The 22766-nt window shown below is 38.5% G+C and overlaps 2 protein-coding genes across 4 annotated transcripts; one reads left to right on the top strand and one right to left on the bottom strand.

Annotated features, from left to right (window-relative positions):
- On the top strand, positions 1-16283 carry LOC147317790 (prolactin receptor-like). Its single transcript, XM_086315115.1, has 9 exons — positions 1-158; positions 1758-1918; positions 4074-4206; positions 5051-5214; positions 7767-7930; positions 9620-9758; positions 9897-9993; positions 10081-10150; positions 10247-16283. The coding sequence occupies exons 2-9, from the start codon at positions 1840-1842 to the stop codon at positions 10985-10987; spliced, it is 1587 nt and encodes a 528-aa protein (XP_086171241.1). The 5' UTR covers positions 1-158; positions 1758-1839; the 3' UTR covers positions 10988-16283.
- Positions 13026-22382, bottom strand: LOC147317789 (selenocysteine insertion sequence-binding protein 2-like). Of its 3 annotated transcripts, none has more exons than XM_086315113.1 (18): positions 22073-22376; positions 21506-21624; positions 21284-21425; positions 21131-21200; positions 20085-20290; positions 19896-19980; positions 19703-19797; positions 17538-17681; positions 17364-17450; positions 17167-17268; positions 16941-17073; positions 16645-16811; positions 16402-16531; positions 16136-16295; positions 15810-16030; positions 15170-15324; positions 14908-15073; positions 13026-14790 (listed from the first exon to the last, which is right to left on the bottom strand). In XM_086315113.1, exons 1-18 carry the CDS (start codon positions 22079-22081, stop codon positions 14666-14668), a joined length of 2316 nt encoding a protein of 771 aa, XP_086171239.1. In that variant the 5' UTR covers positions 22082-22376; the 3' UTR covers positions 13026-14665. The 3 variants fall into 3 exon arrangements, with proteins under 3 accessions (XP_086171239.1, XP_086171238.1, XP_086171240.1); XM_086315112.1 differs by having other exon boundaries at positions 21284-21428; positions 22073-22375; XM_086315114.1 differs by lacking the exon at positions 13026-14790 and having other exon boundaries at positions 14914-15073; positions 15170-15245; positions 21284-21428; positions 22073-22382.
- Positions 22383-22766: the final 384 nt, after the last annotated feature.

Below are 22766 nucleotides of genomic sequence, written 5' to 3'. Positions count from 1 at the left end.
ACCTGGGGTGTTAGGCGCATTGGTTGCCAGGTGTGCGGAGCTCGTCTGGAGCTCGTTTGGCTTTGTGTCATGACTGAAGAAGGCTACCTTTTTTGTTCTGTACCCGTCAACGTCCGATAAATATCGATGATAAACATAGCTGCCAAGATCATAAAGTGGTGAGTGAACGCCAGAGCGCGTCTATTAACCCTCTACTAACCTTTAGTTGTACTTATTTGTGTGTGTTTTTTCCCCCCCGCGGCTTCCTGGTAAATATCACACCTGATAGGGCTGCATGTAATTCTTTGGTAATGGATTCTGTGCGTGTTGTGTGCTCGCAGGTTGGTCTACAGAAAATGAAAACCTAAATGTGCTATGTAATGCAATGCAGGGTATTAATCAGGCTTCCTATCACTGAGTAGCTGAGAGTATAAAGCGCGTAAATCCACATGATTTTTTTTTTCTGAATTTAATGTGGGTTTTTAAAAAAAAAGTTATTTCTTCCGCTTTAACACAAAAAATCTGATAGTAATAAAAGGAAGCAATTAGTTAATCAGTATTAGTACACATAATAAATATTATACATATAGTACAGTTTATATCCTTAGGTACAAATTATTAGGCCTATATTTATACAGAGTGTTGACTGAACATCTATGCTGTTGTGTGTTACCCTAGTAACAGTTTTTCAGCATGCGTCTTGCCAAACATTCTTATATTTTTGCACTTTAAATACAGCATAATAATGCAATTTTTTTTCACTTATCTTTAAACATGTAGAATATTATATGTACTTCATTAGAAGAATATTAAAATATATACGTTATACTAGATTCAAGATAGGATAGGTTTACTCCCAGACCAAATGTTTATTCTGATTGCCAAATAGAGTATTTAGCTTTGGGTTTTAATTTTGGCATGTAATTGAGACATAAGCCCGATCCAAGACTTGCTCCACTGAGCGATCCTGTTAAAACTTGTCAGAATGGGTGTCACAGCAGGGAAAAAAGGAGCTTGTTGTCTCTGTTTGTGCTGAGCAAAACAACACAAATTACAAAAAGGGAAAAGGTGTGGCCCCTTTGCGATATTCTGTACATTACAGGTTGGTAACCAGTAAAAGACGGTTTCCTACACTTCCTGTGGTGACTGATTGCATCAAGCATGTTAAGGTGGCAGAAAACTACTTTGGTGTCTGAGTTCCCACTGAGCTGAGCTTCAGTAAATTTCCAGTCCATGTAGAAAAGCCGTGCAGCAGTTTGCAGTGACGTGCAGTTATTCATCAAGCATTTCCAACATAATTGTGCGTACTTTGTTTCTGTGTGTAATCTTTATCCAAGTATCTCTCAGGAATAAGGAAGTGCATAAACAGTCCAAAGTGCGTGTTTGTGAATTAGATGACTTTTTTAAAATCCCCTACACACATATTAACGTATTCATCTCCAGCATTTTTTTTTAGACAATGTAAAATTTGCTTAACACCAAACGGCATGTTTCAAACTCTTTTTCACGTTTTGTCTGGCAATTTCTGGCAAATCCACTTTGCTTTTGAAATGAGCAAAATGAATCTAACATCACACTTTCAGTTTATTTATTTACTAAAACACTCATATAATGTTTGAAGTCCTTGATTACAGCTGATGATATTGCCAGCCAATTATTAACAGTTCATTTTAACGTTTGATAACCATATGAAAATTGTTACTGACCCGTATATGTAAATGAAAAACTGGTATTATTGGTTGTGTTTGCTGTTTTCCCACCATATCTGCTTGTTTCAGGTAACAACAAGACATTCTGCCTCAAGCTCGTATCACACCATTGCCACTTGCTTGTGATGTCACTTCCCTGTCACAGAGTGTGATGGCTTGTGCCAGGATGGTGAAGCATCTCAGGCTGCCATTGCTGCTCCTGCTGCTGGCATTAGCTGCAGAATGCAACAGTAAGTTAAATCACTGAGGCTCGATTCGCTCAGAATATTTACTTACGGTTAGACGACATTTCAGCTGAAGTATAGACGTTTTAGTGTTAATGCATGGGGTTTAACAGAAGTATTGCTCCTACATCTCTTTTGACGTCATGCTGAGAGGATTGATAAAGAAACATCCATCACTGGGCAAATTATCAAATTATTTTTGAACCTCTGAAAATTGGTGACATACATAAAAGTGGCTGTAACACCCAAACCTCAATGTGATTCTTTTGTTAAACCCTTTGAATTAAAGCTGAAAGTCTGCACTTCAATCACAGCTTGACTAAAATCCACTGTGCTGGTGTACAGAGTAAACGACTACATCATGGTCCAAAACTGGGCCTTTAGTGCTAGTGGCCTACAGACTATAAAATGCAGATAGTTTTGGATTTTTTTTTTTTTTGTAAAAGGATATTCGGTGCTCATTATCCTGAATAATTACATTTAAAAATTAAAACGAAACACCTTTTTTTTTCTTTTTTCTTTTTTTTTTTTACTTAAATAAGTTTTCTCTGGTGTGTTATTCTGTTATTTGTAATCTAACAAAAAGCAGCAATGGTTAAAATCTCAGTTTGAAAACACTGAATCCAAGCAAGATTTAATGTACAGACTAATAACTGTGTCTCTACATTAAATCAGTCTGAAGATTAACTGTGAATCTTTGCAAACATTAAAGTCCACGAATAAAATGAAATGAAGTTATGTTTGATATTAGTGGTTTCAATTCTGCCTACTTTCCGTAGCCATGTTACGTCTAGCAGCTGGACATTTCTGGGCTCCTGCTCTCGAGCAGTAGGAGTTTTACCCTCACTTTATCCTTTCTTTTGAGCCAGAAGCTCCCTTGTTGTGCCTCCTCCACCAGATATTTGAGAGCATTTATCAGCATGGAGTCTGTCATCGCAATTCCAACACCCCACACTCTGTTCATGAGCCCACATCTGGCAGTCCTCAGTAATTTTCCCTTTTCCCACAGAGCAGGCATGGTAGTGGTAGATATGTTGTGGTATAGTGAGGTTGTGGTTTTCTGTTGTGGTAATTTTGATTTTGTATTGAGCTCATGTTCTATTTCCTTTCAAGCCACAGTAGTTGCCAACACCTCCAACTGCAAATCTGAGCCCCACCTCTTTGCCTGACAAACAGGATCAGGCACTCTGTTATCATGCTCTCTGTTTACTTCCAGCCTTATTGCTTTCAGTTAGGTTATACAGGACCCTCATATCAGGCCTATGTTACTGCTTCCTTCTAGAAAACGTGCTGCAAGGTGGTAGCTCTCCTCTAGGCCTCCTACATAGCCTTGATAATGATGCACAGCCTTGCTTGGGGCATCCACCATATGTGTTCTCATAACAGCCCTTCGATAACAGCCTCCCAGGATGTCCACCTACTGTGCTCCTGTTGGCTAACAGCTCTGATTTTATTTGTCTTCTCTTTCATTTTCTCAGTCTCAACCCACATCTATCAATCTGTCCTACATTTATAGAAACAATCTTGTGCTTTTTCAGTCTAATGATGACGGAGTTTACTGAGATTCCAGACCACTATGCCCTGTGCTTGAACATGAGAATGACCCAGTCATATACAGATTTTATTATTGTTTTTTCTTAATATTATTCTTTTAGTTGCTCCTTTTATGGGTCTGCCTCCATTTCACCCGTTCCCTAACATCCTCCTCTGTCACACCAACCACATGCATGTCAATGACTATATCCATTAATCTTCTCTGTGGTCTTCTTCTTTTCCTCCTCTCTGGAACCTTCACATTCAATACCTTTGTCCTATATACTGACTGTCCCCACCTTGCCTCCCTAGCTTTGTCACTTAAGTATCAAGAAACCTATTAAACTATTTTTGACAAATTTTTCCACCAATCACTGTGGAGTTTTATGTCTAAATAAACATTATAGAAAATGCCATTTCAAATGGTCACAGGTTGAGTTGCTGTGAGCACAGCTTAAATGAATAAACTCTGGGTGGATGAGTGAAACTAAGATAAGTTATCAAAGGTAAGAGAGAACGTTCACTTACCTGAGATAAGTGAATGCTGTCCTTTAAATAACTGTGCCAAGTTTTTTTTTATCATATTGTTTATTGGAAGCTGATGTCTCTTTGTCACGTGTGTTGCCAGGCATGTCTCCACCAGAAAAACCAGACAAACTTGGCTGCAGGTCCCCCGACAAGGAGACTTTTTTCTGCTGGTGGACCCCAGGCTCTGATGGAGGGCTGCCCACTGTGCATCACCTCTACTATAAGACAGAAGGGTTAGTTTAACCTACCAAGTCTGTTTTCTTGTTATTTTACACAATAGAGATTGTGGGTCCTCCGCTGGAATCAAACTGGAGTTTTAAGTACGGCATAGTGTATTTATCTTCACCCCACGCTACCAGATACTCCATGAAGTTTCAAATTCTTTATCACCCGCGTTGAGAAATAGTAAAGGTGTTGTTTAGTTGTACGTGGTGCTAGATAAGTAAATGTGGGGAAACTACTGGGTCTCTTTTCACACCCTTGTGAGCTGAGCACAAATCTTTGTGGATGTGCAAGTACACCAACGTAGACGTGGCTCACCCAAATGACCCACATTTCTCTAGCTAAATCCTAGCACTAGCATTTCAAGAATCTTCACAGATGAAATGCCACAAAACTGAGTCATGGTCCTGAGAGGATGGATCTCGAAGATGTTTGTGTGTTTGTGAAGCCCTGACTTGGTGACATTCTAAATCATTAGTCATCCCAGCGAAGAATATAATATAATAACATGCTAACCAGCTCATATTATCATTTAGGTTTCCAGTAGTTGTCTTTACTATAAATAATAAGGATATTATATGATATTTTTAAGTGTTTTTTTTTTTCTTTGCTAATTTTGAATCATCAATCACTTAACACGCATATTGGGTTAATTGATTGATTCCAAACTGGGCAAACTTGAGTATGTGAGATACACTTAATGCTTAAGCCCATAGAATATGATAGTAAGGTGCAATAGAAATGACTGTACATGCTTACAGACTCATCAGAAAATCCAATTATTCATTTCTTAGGAGATGCAACTGAAGTCACATTGCAGTGATCGGTGATGACATGTATTTTGTTCATGTGCAGTCAGGAGAATATGCGCCAGTGTCCGGACTACCACAAAGCTGGAAGTAACTCCTGTTTCTTTAGCAAGACCTCTATCTGGGTCGAGTACACTGTGATTGTGGAGGCCTCCAATGCCCTGGGGAATACTTCTTCAGACCCCCTTACTTTTGACTTGATGAACATTGGTAAGTTTTTCTAGTTTTAAATAATTTACATGAAATATATAAATCAAACATGATTTTTGATTGTTTTGTGATAAACAGAAACCATTAAAAATAGAAATATGAGCATATATCATTTCTGTAAAGCATTCTTGTACTAAAAATATCCTCAAAGTTTATTTTTTATTTTATTTTCTGGGTTGTAATGGTGGCACGGTGGTTAGCACTGTTGCTGCACAGCAAGAAGGTCCTGAGTTCAATTCCACCATCAGGCCGGGGTCTTTCTGTGTGGAGTTTGCATGTTCTCCCCGTGTTTGCATGGGTTACCTCCGGTACTCCGGCTTCCTCCCACCGCCCAAAGACATGCAGCTTGTGGGGATAGGTTAATTGGATAATCCAAATTGCCACTAGGTGTGAATGTGCGAGTGAATGAGAGTGCAAGTGGTTGTCTGTCCCTGTGTGTTGGCCCTGCGACAGACTGGCGACCTGTCCAGGGTGTACCCTGCCTCTCGCCCTATGACAGCTGGGATAGGCTCCAGCGCCACCCGCGACCCTGAAAAGGATACGCGGAAGCGAATGGATGGATGGGTTGTAATGATCATTTAAACTATGATTGCTTTTGGCCTATCACTGTACTGTGCACTAAACTATAAATCACGCTGACCTTTCTTTAGCTACACAGGTTATTATTTTACAACACTGAAGCTTGTTGATATAATTAGGATTTTCTGGTAATGATTAAGGGTCACTTCAAACTTTCTCATTCAGAATGAAAAACTTTTAAAATGTTAATAATAATAATCTGCTCAGATCAAAACATATTTGTGTCAGAACAGGAGTAACACAAAAATCTGTACGGACTGAGCTAATGATTGGCACAGTTTTATTGCCCAGACTGCCTTCTTGAGGCTGGTGAGGAATGGAAAAGTACTGAGTGACATACATGAGCCGCAAATAAAAACCTGAACAGAATGAGGTGGAACTGGTTTGTGCACAGCAAAACTTCTGTATACTCCAGCATCAAATTTCACACCTTTTGTTGGGGTTATACAGGCAGAGCGGTATCTGCGTCCTGTCCTGTAAGCAAACAGTAATTTCACTGCATTAGTTGTGGAGGGTTTTTGGCCTCAGAAAACACACTTTACAAGCACCCATGCATGAGACTAAGCACAGATCAACATGCTGGTTTCTGAATAGGGCAGCTGCAAACCAAAGTAGAGGTGTGGCCATAGGGGAGGCAATGCTAGTCTGCTGGTTGGTTGTTTCACATGTTTGCCTGCAAACAAATCATGGGTGTAGGGTTTCTGTTGAGTAGCACAAGAAAATATAGAGTATCGGACTCTTCATTTGCTAAATTATGATTACATTTTATGCACTAGAGTGGTTTTTTTTTGTTTGTTTTTTTTGTTTTGTTTTTTTCTAAATCAGTTCATTCAGTTCAATTCAGTTTCATTTACATGGCTCAAAATCACAACAACAATTAACTCAAGGCACTTTACATTGTAAGGTAAAGACCCTATAATAATACAGAGATGGCCCCCAACAATCAGACAACCTCTTATGAGCAAGCAGGTGGTGATAGTGGGAATAAAAAAACTCACTTTTAACAGGAAGAAACCTCCAGCTGAGCCAGGCTCAGGGAGGGGCAGCAATCTGCTGCAACTGGTTAGGAGGGAGAATGGACAAAAGACATGTTGTGGAAGAGAACAAGACATTAATAACTAACGATTAAATGCAGGGTTTTGTATAAAAGAAGTGAGTGAAGAAGAAACCTCATGGGAAACCTTCTAGCCGAATAGACCTATTGGGAGCATTCTGTGTCGCCTGATCCAGCCCTAACTATATGCTTTATCAAAAAGGAAAGTTTTAATCCTAATGTTAAAAGTAGAGATTCACACTGGGAGCTGGTTCCAGAAGAGGGGCCTGGAAGCTGAAGGCTCTGGCTCCTATTCTATTATTGGATAGTGGAGTAGTGAAGACAGGAAAGGGTGAGTGGGTGGGGGTGCAGCAATGGGTCGCAGGTCAGACTAAAACCTGGGCTGCTGCATTCTGGCCATGTTGAAGGCTTTTCAGAGAGTTCATTGTAACAATAAATTATAATAGTACAGCTTAAAAAGCAATAAATGAACAGAAGAGGATGTTATGGATAGGCTGAGATGAAGTCAGGAAGTAATTTTGTTAAATGAGCTTGCTAGAGACCAAAATATTTACGATTATGATTTTTGCCTCACTTTAACAGCCCTACCTGATAGCTTGACAGTAAACGCACAAACTGTGGGTTAACTCTTGGACACCAAGAACCTTGTGTAAAGTCACTCCTCACTCCAACATGCCCATCTGTATCTACGCTGGTGTTATTGGATAAAGGCAAAATGACAAAAAAAATACAATCACTTTTTTCAGCCTAGTTCAAAATTTCAATATGTAAACAAACTAAAGTTAATGCTCTTCTCATAAAACTTAATTTCATTTTGCTTTTAGTGCCAAATACCAAATGTTGGCATGCAAATATACTGAACTAAGTTTGTACCTGATAAACAGCATCACAGTCTCTGTTTCTCTCTATTGATGAACAGTGAAGCCCTTTGCACCTGAAAATGTTACAGTGGTGGTCAACATAGAGGACAGCCCACACCTCACCATCCAATGGCATACACCGTCTAACATAGACACAAAGTCAGGATGGGTCACTCTGAAGAATCAACTGAGAGTCAAACCAGACAAGAGCAAAATATGGAAGGTGAGTGGCTGACAGAGCTTCTCTAATATTGCATGGAAACGTTCTTACACTGTGCCAAAAATGAGTCCCCATGGAAAATTACCATTGGATGAATGAAACATGTGCCAACCTATTTTGTTCTCACCACTGTGTGTATGTTAGTAAATTATAATTGTTCAGAACAAACAGTTTTGTAGACTCTTCGTGCTATTTGGATACTATCTACATGCTAACCCTCCCCCACCATATATAAGGAAACAAGTTTCCGAAATGACAATAATAGTTATTATTGGTATTATCAGTAGAGGAGGTGGTGGTTGTTGTTGTTGTTGTTGTTATAGTAGTAGTATTAATTTTAAAGATTTGTATTTGTTTTCCTAAGGCAGCCAAGCTGTGATTTGTTTGTATGCATTTTCAGGGGGGCTTCTAAATGTTACTTTTCTTTTTTTGTTTTTTAAGATACATGATTTATCAATATTTTTATATTTTTCCGTGAAACTTCATTTAGTCAATTGATGAGGTCTAGTTATCCCAAGCACAGTGGCAAATCTACTACAAAATAACTTCAAACGAAAAAAATTAAGGTATTGCAATGGCCCAGTCAACGTTCAGACCTCAACCTGACTGAAATGCCGTGGCGGTACCTTAAAAGAGAGCCATGCATAAATGAATGACCGCAAAACTCAGTGAACTTAAGCAATGCAATAAAGAGGAGTGGGCCAAAGTTCGTCCACAATGAGGTGAGAGCCTGATAAAGTCATACGGAAAATGATTGCTTCAAGTTATGCACGACCTTGTGTTTTTCACACACTGCCTCTGCCTTTTGGCTTAGTTTTTGTTGAATAAATAGTGACATGGTGTAATATGTCACCTGCTGCTGTATCTGAGGTTGTGTTTACCCAGTTTTAAAACCTGGAAAGGACTAGATTTTTTTTTTTTTTTTTTTTTTTTTAAATGTCTCTGTATATAAAACCTTCAAACTGACACAGCGCACGCTTCCTGTTTGTATTGATTGTATGTGAAAATTGTAAATAACTTTCAAAAATCTGTGGATCTGAATGCCAATCAAGTCTAAAAGTTACTTCTTCTTAGAAGTCACTTCTAAGTTTGACCAACATTAATTTTATGCAAACCTTTTAACAAATATACAAATCAAACCGACATAACATTTTAGAATTAAATGTGAAATCAAATTAAACTCCAAGTTTAAAGTAAATTAAGTATTATTATTATTACCATTTAGATTTTCTATCCAAAAAAACAGAAAGCCACACAGTGAAAGCTTAACATGTTACCCATTATGAGTTGAAACCTCAAAATGTTACATTTTGAAAATTAATGCAATCACAAAATTAATTTTAGGTCTAACTTTTAGCAGTCTTGGCTAGTAGCGATTATCTCCTCTGTCAGATGATGAATCCATGTTGGCAAGTCAAGCATGAAATCAGGCTCTGGAATGAACTGCACCAGCCCAAATAGGAAATCATTAAACAACCTTTTACTGTCATGTGAAGAATAAAGTTGTGGTATAACCTGTCACACACGATTAATCAGTAAATCAGTATACTGCAGTTTAACCATAAATTTTATGGTTAAATTGTTTTATTTCAAAGTAAACAAATGTATTTTTAACTCTCATTTAGTCCAAAGGTGATCTTAACAGTAGTAGAAGTCAAATGTTTTGTGATTTCTTTTCCTCTTTCTTTCTAGAATTACGCGTCAGAAACACAAACACATTTCACCATTTACAGCATTGATCTTGGGGTGGTGTACATGGTTGAAGTGCGCTGTGCAATAGACAATAGCTGGAGTGAGTGGAGCAACACTACCTTTGTCAAAGTCCCTAACTGTAAGTCCCGAAAGCCCTTTACGCCTTCTTTACAACATATTGGCAAGTGCTAACAGTTAAAGATTAATAAAAATGTGCCTTTTTTTTTTTTTTTTTTTTTTTTTTTTTTTTTTTTTTTTTTTTTTAAACAAAATTCAGTTTCTCGCAAGGACAATTCCTTTTGGATACTGGTTTTCAGCCTCTGTCTAATTCCATTGCTTGCGGCAATGATTATCTTGATCCTGAAGAGAAAAACGTATGTATCTGATATAAAGTCTAAATCACTCTATTTTACATGAAGACAAGATGTGAAGACTTGACTCATGACTGTTTTCTTTCTCAGTGTGAAGAAGTATATTCTGCCCCCTGTCCCTAGTCCAAAGATAAGAGGAGTTGATGTTCAACTTCTCAAGGTGATTGCCTCTCCATTCTGCTTCTAGAATATGCACACACAAAAAAAGCCCCATTGTTTTGGTGCTGATAATAATATACTCTATTAACCTTTGCAGAGCGGCCAATCTGAAGATGTCATTAATGCCATGCTTCTCAACCAGAGATTTCCTGTTATGATACCCTGGAAGGACCAGAAAGAGGATTACCTGATCGTGTCTGATAAAGAAACCTCGTATTTGCCATTGGAGAAAAAGAAAATATTCATTCTGCCACTTGCCATGGCATTAGACTCAGAAGTCCAATCTAAGGAGACAAGTGAAGTGGATCACTTTCCAAAAGACAGCGAGTCTTCCTCAGAGGAGAGTTCAGATAAGACAGAGTCGTCGCAGCTTCTTACTAAATGCTCAAGTGCAAACGTTTTAAATGATGAGAAGGCAAATCAGCTAAAAGGTGTCACTGAGAAGATCTTCCAACCGTTTGGAATCTGTGGTTATGTGGATATTCCGAGACATGAGCACATGCAGGAAGCAGACTACAGCAGAGTGAACGAGGTAAATGGTGACAATATTTTAATCATGAAGAAAGAAAATATTCCCCATACTCTGGACACACAGGGACAAGAAGGCAGTGTGCCTGATAACTACAGCATGGTGAAAGAAGTGAATAGTGACAACGTGGTTTTCCTGGAGAAACACAGTGAGTCAGTTAACGCTTCTTTTAAGGCTAAAGGCTACATAGACTGGGTCAATCAGAAGCCAAAAAATCTTCATATGACTGGGCACAGTGAAATGGGAGTGTGCCCACAACTAGTTGGTTGTGAATATGTAGATACTGTCCCTCCACCAGCTGTAATCTAAAACTTTTTATCATATAAAAATGCTATTATAAGGTGACAGCAGACATTCATCATTACTTACTGTTGAATCAAAGCTGTGAATAGTCTATATTTTTGCTGTTCTCGTTGGATGTACGGTTGGTACAGACATTCGTAAAAACCATAAAATATACCATCTCTGGTCCAGGGGTACTTGGGCTACTGAGTATAAATTATACTTGCACCAACAGCAGGTAAAAGTTTGTCCTTATTCAGTAGAACAGTTTGACATGTGCTCATTGGATTTGCGCATTTTGTCCAAACATCCATGAGAATGATAGTGCTCTGTTTCATCTCGAGTTATCTGGGGGCTGACTTTTTGTTTTGAGTAACATCCAGTGAATGGATTCTTTTCAACCAGATTTGGCTAATACTGTGGTTTACCAATTAATACCTGCAAAAACCTCAGGTGTAATTTGTGTTTAGTAGAAATTAGTATTGCCAAAGTTATGCTGAAATAGATCGAGACTATACCAGCTAAACATCAAATCCCTGCTTTTAGCTCAAAGCATGATGTGTCCGAGTACAGCATGACTGAATTGCTTTTAAGTCAACTCTTATATTACATTAGCCATGTCAAGCTTTCAAAACATTATTAGTAGAATGTTTAATTTGTGGTATAGCTAAGTAAAGTAACCCAAGTTTAATCATTTAAGGCTTGTTGGCAAAGAGACTGTTGCTTGATGGCTTTACAGTTACTGTTTTCATTTTTTGTTTTTGTTTTGTTTTTTTTTGCCTCTGGAAGGTAAATTGTGGTCTGTTTCATTATCAAGAATGTACACAAAGAGCATATCCAGGTTTCTAAAGTCATTACAACGCAATATTATTGGCACATTTTTATTTATTTTTTTAAAGTGGTGGCATACTGTGCTGTAACTGACAAGCAAATCTGCATATGAACCTGTGCCTAGTCTAATCAAGTGATTATTTTACAAGATATGGTATCATTAAAAAAGCTTCAGACTTAAAGAATAGATTTGTTTTACTGATGTAAATTTATAATTAGATTTTTAAAATGCATCTTGTAACATAATACAAGGACTTCCAGATAGGTAATACTTATGCATTACGCATGTAAACAAGCTAATTACATGTGGAATTTAAAAGAAACTTTTGTTGTGTGTGTTTGTTTGTTTTAAACACTCAATTAGAGAGATGGGGAGAGAGAGCGAGATCAGAGGGAGCAGAGTTCAAATGGGTTAACAGAGATGACATAATAAAATATGGAAAAATCATTGTTTGTTCATTTTTCTTCTCTGCCTGAATCTTAAATACTCTCTATGGTCTAAAGGAGCATTTGGCTACCATACATTTCATTTTTTTTCAGAACTGGTTCATGTATGAACTAGCTTACATTCACCTCAAAAAAGGTGAGATATATAGATATAGATATATCTTTTTTTTTTTTTTTTAATTTAAATAAATTTTTATATACCAAAACCTGAATGTCAAAGATGTATCGGCTCATCCAGCTCACAATCCATCACCAGTCACAGGTTATTGCCTGTAAAATGACAAATGTGACCTTGGGGTGGCTGTAGCTCAGGTGGCAGAGCAGGTCAGCCATTAATCAGAAGGTCGGTGGTTCGATCCCTGGCTGCATGCCAAATATCCTTGGGCAAGATACTAACCCCATGTTTGCCTACTGGTGGTGGTCAGAGGGCCCGGTGGCGCCAGTGTCCGGCAGCCTCGCCTCTGTCAGTGCGCCCCAGGGCAGCTGTGGCTACAATGTAGCTTGCTATCGCCAGTGTGTGAATGTGTGTGTGAATGGGGGAATGACTGAATGTAGTGTAAAGCGCTTTGGGGTCCTTAAGGACTAGAAAAGCGCTATACAAATGCAGGCCATTTAACAATTTGGATAAAAACCCATTAGGTGATCACCGTGTGCATGTTTCATTACAACCTGATCAATACTGTTGGAGCGGCAGCGATTCTTACTTCTGTTTAGCATTTATTGATAAATGCTGATTGAACAAATATTTTTGTTTATTTGAGAAGACAACTGAAGGTTGTAGACTTGCTGTTCTCTATAATATTGGGGGTGTCTCAGCCAAATGTACTCAAGCCTCTACTCTTGTGCATTAAAGATTCACTTATTAAGTTGTGATTACACAAATGACACTCAAAATTGAAATTTAAAATTAATGGACTTCAAACTGATCACAAAATGTAATTCCATTGTTCTTGGGACAGTATCTTTTCTATAGTTAAGTATTTGTCAAAAAAATATATACCATTTTAAAAAAAACAAAAGACAAAAAAACAACAACACCTCAACAGTGTGGCAATACATACTTATCAGCACTTTTGGAGCTTACTAAATATTTATTATCTGTATAATTCAATTATAACAAATGTCGTAAACTGACAAATGTGATTTCTTACAACTTTTTCAGGTTTAAACAAATCTACACAAACAATACACAAATTAAATGAATGAGACTAAACATCTTAAACTTAAGACTATGCACAGACAATTTGACACAACACACACATGTCACATGACACTGTTACCTTGCAAAATGTCTGTTATGAAATCTATTTTATATCTATTTCTCCCTGGCTTGAATCAAAATGTAAATGTAATGACTTAAATGCAAAACCATGTAATATCAGTCATTCAGATATTAAAATCCAAGCTTGGTTTCTACTTTTAAAAAATAAAGCGCAGTTTAATGGATTTTAGTTTTTTTGCCCCTGTGAAATATTGCATGGTTTAAGTTTATTACCCTGTGTGAACCTGCCAAAAACTGAACCAAATGTGTAGAAAAGATTTGTATTTGTGGGTAAAATTTTGAAAATGTAAAAAACAAACTTATTAACATGAGTGAAAGTCTAAGCAGGTTGTTTCATCTTTCATCCAAGTGGATTCTTCAGTAATAAAATCAAATTTATTTAAACCCTACTGAGGGTTGTGCTACATATGCTAAATACCAATTCTAAGCAGTGTGAAAGTCACAAAAGTGCACTCTAAACAAATCACAGGTATTATGTTTATTGTGTATATATATTCTAATATACACTGCTTTATGTTGATTTCTTGTGTACAGACAGTATGCTATAGAGACTGGTATGCAGCATATGTTATATAACATGAATGAGAACATTGAAGAACATAAACATTGGTTTATCATTGTTCTTAAATTAATGTGTAACTTCAGTGTCATGGCAAAATAAAAGGTAAATTTAAACCATTAATTCCTTTAATATGCAATCTTGAACTTACTCCACATGTTTACAAAGGATGATACACAACTCTTTATTCAAAACCTTCAAATTTTACTGGAGTCAAGGAATGTCACTATGTCAAAATGTCATTTCTTTATGTAAAATGACACTAAAATGTCAAAATCGTTTGAACTGAAGTTTATTATAAAGAAAAAAAATGCAGTGTTAAATTATCATACATCCCCTTAACAACCTCCACACACTGTCATGAAGCTGCTGATCATTCAGATTGTGGGATCTCTTCAAGTTCAGCCCTACTAAGAAGAAATCATAACTGGAATAAGCACTAACATGATACTGACAAAGTCCTGGAAAGCTGCGAGCCGCAGTTTGAGAAACACCTGCAGCACTGTAGCCTTGGAAGGCTCTTTTTCTGCCAGTACGATGAGAAATAAGGGGATCCATTTTTCAGGCACAAAAGGCTTCACAACTGTTAGCTCTCTTCATCATCAGTGTTTTCAGTACATTCATTGTCCAAGTGCATGGACCGCAGCTCCACCTCAAAGTCCATTAATGTGTGGTTATACTCCTCCTCCAACATTTTCTTCCAGATTTTTACTGAGAAAGGGAGACAATATGTAATTATTTTTTACTGTTTCACGATTACTGTTAGAGACACTTTGTTTTTTACTAGACAGAGCAATATCATCGCTATCCAATGTTACAGTTACTTACTGTATTGTGGTTCCTCTGGCTCCGTTACATCCGGGTCAGGCACAGGTTCCTCAGTGTTTGTTTCAAGCTCTGCCTCTTCCTGGTCTCTCTGCTCCAGGCTTGACACCATCCCTTCATAGGCTGTCCTGGCCTCAGAAGACAGCTCGATCATCTTGTGATAATAATCCTGTAGGTACGAAAGTTTTCAGCTCATTTGAAATTACCTATTAATGTCATCTTAAAACAATAATTGTGCGTACATTTGCATAACAATAACCCTGACCTGTGCACCATCATAGTTGAAGATGCCGACCAGGGTGACAGGCACGGCCTTGTTGACACAGCGTCCCAAAGCTTTTCTAGAGAGTGCAAATATGAACGGCACACCCTGCTCACGACATGTATCAATGATTGTGTGGAGAGCCTCATCCAGGCCGCCTGTGAAAGGTGATATTTTTGCCCTTTTCATGCACTTGTAAGCATTCCTTGTACGTCACAGCTCTCCCAGGATCACATTTATGAAAGACTATATGACAATTCTCGCTTTTCCATGTTGCTTGATAAATCAGAAAACAACAAATTGTATTCTCTCCATTTTGTCTTCTCTCTAATTTGTAATTTTTAAGACCAAAAAACATTTCTGAAATGCCAACAGGGAATAGTGTGCTTTTTAAAAGCAATAGCATAAAACTAGGAAAAAAAGGAGATAATGAAGTTCTGAAACTGTAATGGACATGTTTAAAAATATTAAGTGACCATAAAGAATTGGGATGCATACATATAACTCCTGCTGATCATAGCCTAGACTTGAATTTTAAAGTAACAACACAAAGAACATGAAAGTTGGACTGGCCCAAATTTAAAGAAAACGTTCAGAATTCCTAGTTTCCAAACTGAAAGCCAACTATCAGGTCTTATAGTACCTTTGGACTGGATGCGTTCACAGTTAGGTGAGATAATGACACACTTGATCTTCCTGAGTTTGAGGTGCTTGTGGACCTCCCTAAGGCCCATCACGAGCCGCCTCTTCATGCGGGCCTTCATGGGGTCCTTCTGGTACAGGCGGTCCTGGAACCGAACCAGCTCCTTTAGCAGCAACATCACGCACTCATCCACATCTTTGCTCAGCATCTGGCTGCAATAACTGAAATGCAAATGAAAATGGAAACGCGATATACTCAGGGTGCAAGCAACCAACATCAACTTGTGACTGGTCATGCAGTGAAGCGTGCAGCTTTGGCAGTCTTACTCTCTGAATTTTCTGCTGTGGATTTTAGGTGCTGGGTATGACTGAGGTGAGGGGATTTGTTGCTGTATGGTCTCATTTTTGTCCGTCTCTTCAGCTTCTCCCACGATCTGACATGTGTCATTTAATTCATCAAATCCCTCTGCAGGAGAGCCAACCTCATCTATGGTTTGAAAAGCACAAAATTAAAAATATTAGCTGCAATCATTCGTTTCCAACAGCTCAGAACAAAGCATACTGGCAGCAATAATTTCACTGCATGCTCTGACCTGTGGCGTTTGCATCACACTGCTCTTTTTCTGTACAGTTACTCGCAAGTTTATACTCGCTTTCAGGCAGCAGTCCTCTCTCCTCCAGTAAACGCCTCTGCTTCCTCTCCTCTCTCTCCTTCAAAATGACCTGAGGAACCAAAACATGAGTTCAAGTCTATAAACAGAGCTACACAGCTGAAATGAATTCTCATAAAATTGATTATATTTGTCTTTATTGCATAGTAAATAAATGAACTTTGCCTTCTTCAGAGGAGTTGGTTTCTTTGCTTTGGGCACCTCTCTTTGCTTGCCTTTCTTTACCAAAGGACTAGTTGAATCGAGGGGATTGTGTGCAATTTTATCCTGCTGCCACAGAGGCTTCTTCTGGGCAGATGTTTGCTTCTGAACAACAGGTAGTCCTCCACCAACTACACATACAGGAATACTTATTTTTCATCAGGTTATGATAGCATGCACTCCAAGATCGGGGTTAGGAAACTACTTAAATTAGCATTATTCTTCAAAACAAAGTATAAAGTGATATCTATCAAGCCAACCTGTGAGAATAACTGGCTTAGCGTCCTGCTTGGCTTTCTGAGACTGCTGCTTCTTTTCCAGGGTGGCCAGCATGTTTCCGATGTCCAGTTGCATAGGAACCTTGCTCTTTTTCCCAGAGGCTTTCTCGCTTTTCTAGAAATCAGGTAAACAAGAACAGAACTGCACATTAAAATCAAACCTGTTTCCAATTCTAAAGGTTAACTTTAATGTACACAAGACACAAACCTGTCCTTTTTTTCCCGTTTCAGTGGGTTGTGTCTTTGCTGCAGGTGATTTTCCCTGGTTCTGGTCAGCAGATTGATGCTGACTTCCTTCTCTTTGGTTTTCCTTAAAAAGAATGTAAAAATCACTATCATAAAAAAACACTATAAAATGTAATTTTAGACTAATATTAAATATATATATGATGAAATGATGAGTACCTCATTGCATAGTTTTGTATTGCTGCTGGTTATTAACCTTTCAGTCTTCGACAAAGCAAGAGTCAAGTCTGGGAACTCCTCTTCATCCTTCAAAGAAAACCATACAACAGAAGTAATCCTTCTCCTAGGAACAGAACGAGTTGAACAAAAATTCACAACTCAGATTTTCTTCACCTCAAATTTTGGAGGCTCTTGAGAAATCACCGGCTCTGACGAGTCACCTCCTGCACCCTCACTGCTACTTTTCGGCTTCTTTTTTTTCTTTCGCTTTTTCCTCCCTGGAGCTATCTCTTCCTCCTGTGCAGCCATGCTCTCAATCTGATAAGATATAAAAATGACAAAGCTCAAACACCCCATGAAAATATAAAGGCTTACTGTGAAAGTTTAGCTTTTTGTTATGTTGAGCAACCCATTTGATAAATTCTGTTATATCAAGGATGTAAACACCACGATATATAGTCTGTGTGTCTATAATTACATGTTTGCTTGATGTTCACAAATAATGTCTCTTTGGCCTCATTACTCTGTTGCCTTGCTTATTTTGGTTTGGTTTACAATGTCTTTGTAAATAAAGAACAGCTCTTCACAGAAACTCTCCAGTGTTGCCATAGTTTGAACACAATTTTAAGTACTGCACTCTAAAGATAATGTTAGAGATTTCCATGGCTGTTGTGAATGGCATTGTTTGTTGTTGTTAGATCAATAGATTTCTGATAATCCACAATGAAAGTTCAAACAAAGTTGAAAAAGACTTTTGGAGGGCGGTTAGACAACATAATCATATGCATACTATATGCAACTATATCTGCCTGTGCTAGAATGACTTAGACGGTTATAAGCGATATGTGTCTCACACAGTGCACAAACTATGTCAGGGTGCTGCTGCTTCCTGAACATAATGGAGGGAGGTGTGCCTTATTCAGAGCTAGAACACGAGTCCCTCTGTGCTAATTGCAAAAGAGGTACAAATTGCAAACCTGCAAATGGAGCTGCTAAATGTGGAAAGTGAAACGAGGCATAATAATCTCTACTTTGACTGTGACGCATGTCAGGTGTACAAGCTGATATGGTATTAAAAAACTGTAATTACCTTGGACTTCAGCAGGTGTGCTGTGTCAGATTTTATAACTATTGCAAGTTGGCATGCTGTAATTTCATTTACATTTATGAATAAAATGCAAGCTTCGAGAGAACATTTGTTGCTTCTTGCTTTTTCTGTGATGGTGCTCAGCCTCTGTGTGGATACAGAGTGTAACGGGAGAGCAGTGGGAGCTCTGTTGCAGAGTAATACTGTCCACATATTTTTAATTAGCGTGAAAAATCTACCTACATTTAAGAAAACCTAATAAAAAGGTTAATTACAAAAAACACCAAAAGCTACTAAATGGATGGTGCATAAGTGAAATTAAGTGTGATGGTTACTGCTGTGCGAGAGACATCAAGAGCCAAGAGTGAGCTATTTAAAAACAAAACAAAACATAACATGACAACAAATGGTAAATGGCCTGTATTTGTATAGCGCTTTACTAGTCCCTAAGGACCCCAAAGCGCTTTACATATCCAGTCATCCACCCCTTCACGCACACATTCACACACTGGTGATGGCAAGCTACATTGTAGCCACAGCCACCCTGGGGCGCACTGACAGAGGCGAGGCTGCCGGACACTGGCGCCACCGGGCCCTCTGACCACCACCAGTAGGCAACGGGTGAAGTGTCTCGCCAAGGACACAACGACCGAGACTGTCCAAGCCGGGGCTCGAACTGGCAACCGATTACAAGGCGAACTCCCAACTCTTGAGCCACGATTGTCCCAATACAACAAAACGAATACATACACAACTCACAAATACTCAGATATATCTAGTAATATTTAGTAACAGCCTTACAGATTTCTTTCCATCTTGTAAGTATATAAAGTGTAACGCAGAGCAGGGGTAGTGAGAAGGCTGTTTCGCCTTTCTTGTAGAATAATGAAAAAAAAAAAAAAAAGTGTTCACACCTATAATACTCACAAATTAACTTTTAAGTGTCCAATTAAATCTTTTTTTTTATATTTACTCAAAATTTATTTAAAGAAGTTAATTTCGGCTGCTCTCTTGTCACAAGGGACGTAGGAGCATCCCGTGTCGATTTGGCAAAACATGATGCCCTTCCGAATGCTATCCCCGAAGGGACTTGTGTTTCCAGCTGAAATCAAAACATGGGCCCAGATAAGAGCCAGAAAATAAATGGTAGGTTTACCTCATGAAAATAATTAATTCACTTACGGATTGTTAAGATTTGCCAATTGCCTAAGAATCTGGTATAACTGTTGAGAATCTAAAACATGCATCATACCTGCATACTGTTACAGCTGATTGTCTTGTCATTGGGATCAAGTTTCTTCGGAGGCTGAGAGGCAATGTTAGCCCAGGACGTCACCACCGGTTGGACTGTGCACACACACCAAATAAAGATAATCAACGTGTGAAATATTTTTAAAACTGCCTTAAAATTGCTGAAAGACAGACTAGAGTAAATCTGAGCCTACCTGCTTGGATAACTTGGCTTTCTGGCTTGGCATTAGTGGCACACACCTGGGGACCAGGTAGGGTTGGAGATCCTCTGCTGCCAGACTATGCAACAAAAAATTACAGCAGCACCAACATCATGAGTATAGCTTTCTGTAATGTGCAAGAGCTGTCACATAGCTTAACATTTGATATTCCCATGAGCTGACCATCCAAGAAGATGCCAATTTTGGAGTTTGGGAGCTTGTGAATGGAGGATCCCAGCACTCTTTCCGAACAGTAGGAGCTGCTTTGGCCACTGAAACACCACCCAATTCCGGAAAATCAGCCATCTTCACTTCAAATGGGACAGAATTTGTCTGTGCTGGTTTTGGCTTCCCTGCAGAGGTTGGGGCAGATCTTGTACCTTTAAAACCTGGGAATGAATTATGAAATATTAAAGGAGAAATATTTACATAAAGCAGCGGGTTTTAAACATTTTGTGCCCAACATACTACAATTCTGTTCATCAAAACTGAACAAACAAACAAAATCTATAAGACAATAATATGCTAAAGAATCTCATCAAGAATTACTGCAATTCTCACTGTATTGACACCTTTGCTCTACATCATCTCAACTGAATGTTGTCAGTTCATTCTTTAATTGCATTTCAGACAGTTACAGTTTATCTGCAGCATCTAGATCTTGCAAGATACCGTTACACAAAAACCATTAAATGGTCTTGCAGCTTCAGCTGTAGAGCTCCTTTAAAGTAGGCCAAGTTTCTTTCAGAATCTCTCTGTGCCCCTTTAGCTTTCTTGGCACCATATTAACATTGCCAAACTGCTGCCAGAGGTTTATGCACTTGGGCTAAAGGCCACAGACATTCCAAATCCACGTGAAGCTGTAAGACAGGCAGCTTTCACAATAATATCTGCTGGGTCATCAGCATAGGTTGTTACTTGGAGTTTGAGTAACATGAGAAAGCAACAAGGTTGGTGCACAAACATGCCCAAGGCACTAAAGCAATAGCCAAGCCTTTAATGTGTGGGCAACTCACAAGTTAGCCGATCATTCGTGTCGCTTTGCCCTCCTGTATATGGCAGTAATACGTGCAAGCTTGATACCAAATCCCATGGGATATTTGGGAATCACTTGACCACAAAATGATTTCCAATGTTAAAAATATTTTGTTTGTACATTCAATACAAAAACTAGCATCTGAACCAAGAAATTATTCCCAAAAAAAGTTAATACCATGTACGCCACTTACCTTTTTTCTGCATGTCCACTGAGGTTTTGCCCATGAATTTTCCTTGAGAGTCCTTTTTGTTTTGAGGCATCTGTGAAGATTAGAAAATAACAATTTACTTCATGAATAAAGTTTGTTTACATGTAGGTTTCTGTAAATAAAAATAAAGCCAACCTTAGCTTGGGGATCCTGTTTGGTCCTATTGCTCTGTAGGAAGTTATCACTGGCCTCTCTAACAGGGCGGCTGCTGCTGTAGCCATGACTCCTCGGTGCATCTCCTCCTCTGCCTGCTGGTTTTGGGCTCAGACCTGACTGGCTTCTTAACAAATTGTAACAACATGAGCACCCGATGAAAAGCCAAATGATTAAATACCCCTGAAAATGATAACTTCCTACCCTCTTGAAAACTGATCGGAGGTATAAGGGTTTGGTAGAATCAGAGGTTGCGCTGATGCTGATGTGTGGGGCTCTGCAGGCGGTTTCCTCGACCCCCTCTGGTATCTATGGTCAAAGTCCTGGAAAGCAAAGCACATGACAGTTTTTTCTTCTGCCACCAAACAGCGTGTTGGTGTTTGACCTTTGATAATCACGCCATTAATTCCAAATTCGAGTAGAATCTGCATAAAGAAATTTAGCTTAAGACTAACCGCTATATCGATGTTTTGGACTCACAATGCACTAAAAACGAAACGCATCCATCTCCACTTGATTACAAAACATCCAGCTTATGTTGCACAATAGTAACCGCCGGGTTGAAAATGTCTTCCAGTATAACTGAACTATTACCTCATTATTGTGTTCAAACCACACATTGTCTTAGCAGTATCTCACTCGTGTAACTAACAGTTAAAGTTTGCTAAGAGTTAGCTCACGCTCAGCTGCAAAAACTAACATTCGTTAGCTTTCTAGCTAACTAGCTAGCAAAAGAAAAGAACAAATGTGGCATTCATTTTCATAAAATACCTTGTCCATCACTCTAGTTGAAGTCACATCTTCGTATCTTCATATAAGCTCATACAAGTCGCCAAGCTCCATCTTACGAGTGTACAGACAATAATCTACCCCAAAAGTGTGTGCATGGCTAACCAGGCTAAGCAACCTGTTTGACAGCATGAAGCCGGAGCAGCTAGCTGCGTGAAACAGCTGGTGTTTACATGTGCAGTCAGGAGATCCACAGCGACACCCTCTGATAAAACAATGTAAACCGTTTAACGAGTATTCCTGTTAATTAAAAAAGTATAATAAACTCTATGAATCCATCTTTTATTGAGACCCCGAAGGCTAGAAAGACGCATAAACATATCTATAACTCTATACTCTGTGCATATATGTGTAAATATAAAACACTTAACATTATCTAAACATACCAGGAGGACCCCAGATTAACGTTGTTGCTTGGCCCTACTTAATTTAAGTTGCTTAAAATTGCACTACATACACATTATTACTGACGCTGGCTCCGTAGTGTAGTGGTTTGCACATCTGCTTGGAACGATAACACATTATTAGTTATATTTTGTTGTAGTTTGCTTGGACTTCTTTGAAACTCCAAAATAAATTGTTGTGTATTTATTTAGTATTTCATGAAAGAGAATTGCGTCTTTAAATTTTCTACTTTGTTAAATTAACAAAACTAAAAAGCTTTACTCTGAGTACC

The sequence above is a fragment of the Aulonocara sp. 'chitande type north' Nkhata Bay genome, linkage group LG12 (assembly GCF_057382095.1).
Source record: "Aulonocara sp. 'chitande type north' Nkhata Bay isolate Kocher_YH1m ecotype deep benthic linkage group LG12, A_spYH_male_GT1.1, whole genome shotgun sequence".
Taxonomy (NCBI): domain Eukaryota; kingdom Metazoa; phylum Chordata; class Actinopteri; order Cichliformes; family Cichlidae; genus Aulonocara; species Aulonocara sp. 'chitande type north' Nkhata Bay.
The sequence above is the reverse complement of the archived record's forward strand: the minus strand, read 5'-3'. Positions and strand labels throughout refer to the sequence as shown.

Coding starts and splice junctions, on each gene's coding strand:
- LOC147317790 (XM_086315115.1), top strand. CDS start 1,840: ATGGCTTGTGCCAGGATGGTGAAGCATCTCAGGCTGCCATTGCTGCTC. Junction 7,931..9,619: donor ACAAGAGCAAAATATGGAAG/GTGAGTGGCTGA, acceptor CTTTCTTTCTAG/AATTACGCGTCAGAAACACA. Junction 9,759..9,896: donor CTTTGTCAAAGTCCCTAACT/GTAAGTCCCGAA, acceptor AACAAAATTCAG/TTTCTCGCAAGGACAATTCC.
- LOC147317789 (XM_086315112.1), bottom strand. Junction 16,812..16,940: donor TAAGCCAGTTATTCTCACAG/GTTGGCTTGATA, acceptor CTGTATGTGTAG/TTGGTGGAGGACTACCTGTT. Junction 16,296..16,401: donor GTGTGATGCAAACGCCACAG/GTCAGAGCATGC, acceptor TTCAAACCATAG/ATGAGGTTGGCTCTCCTGCA.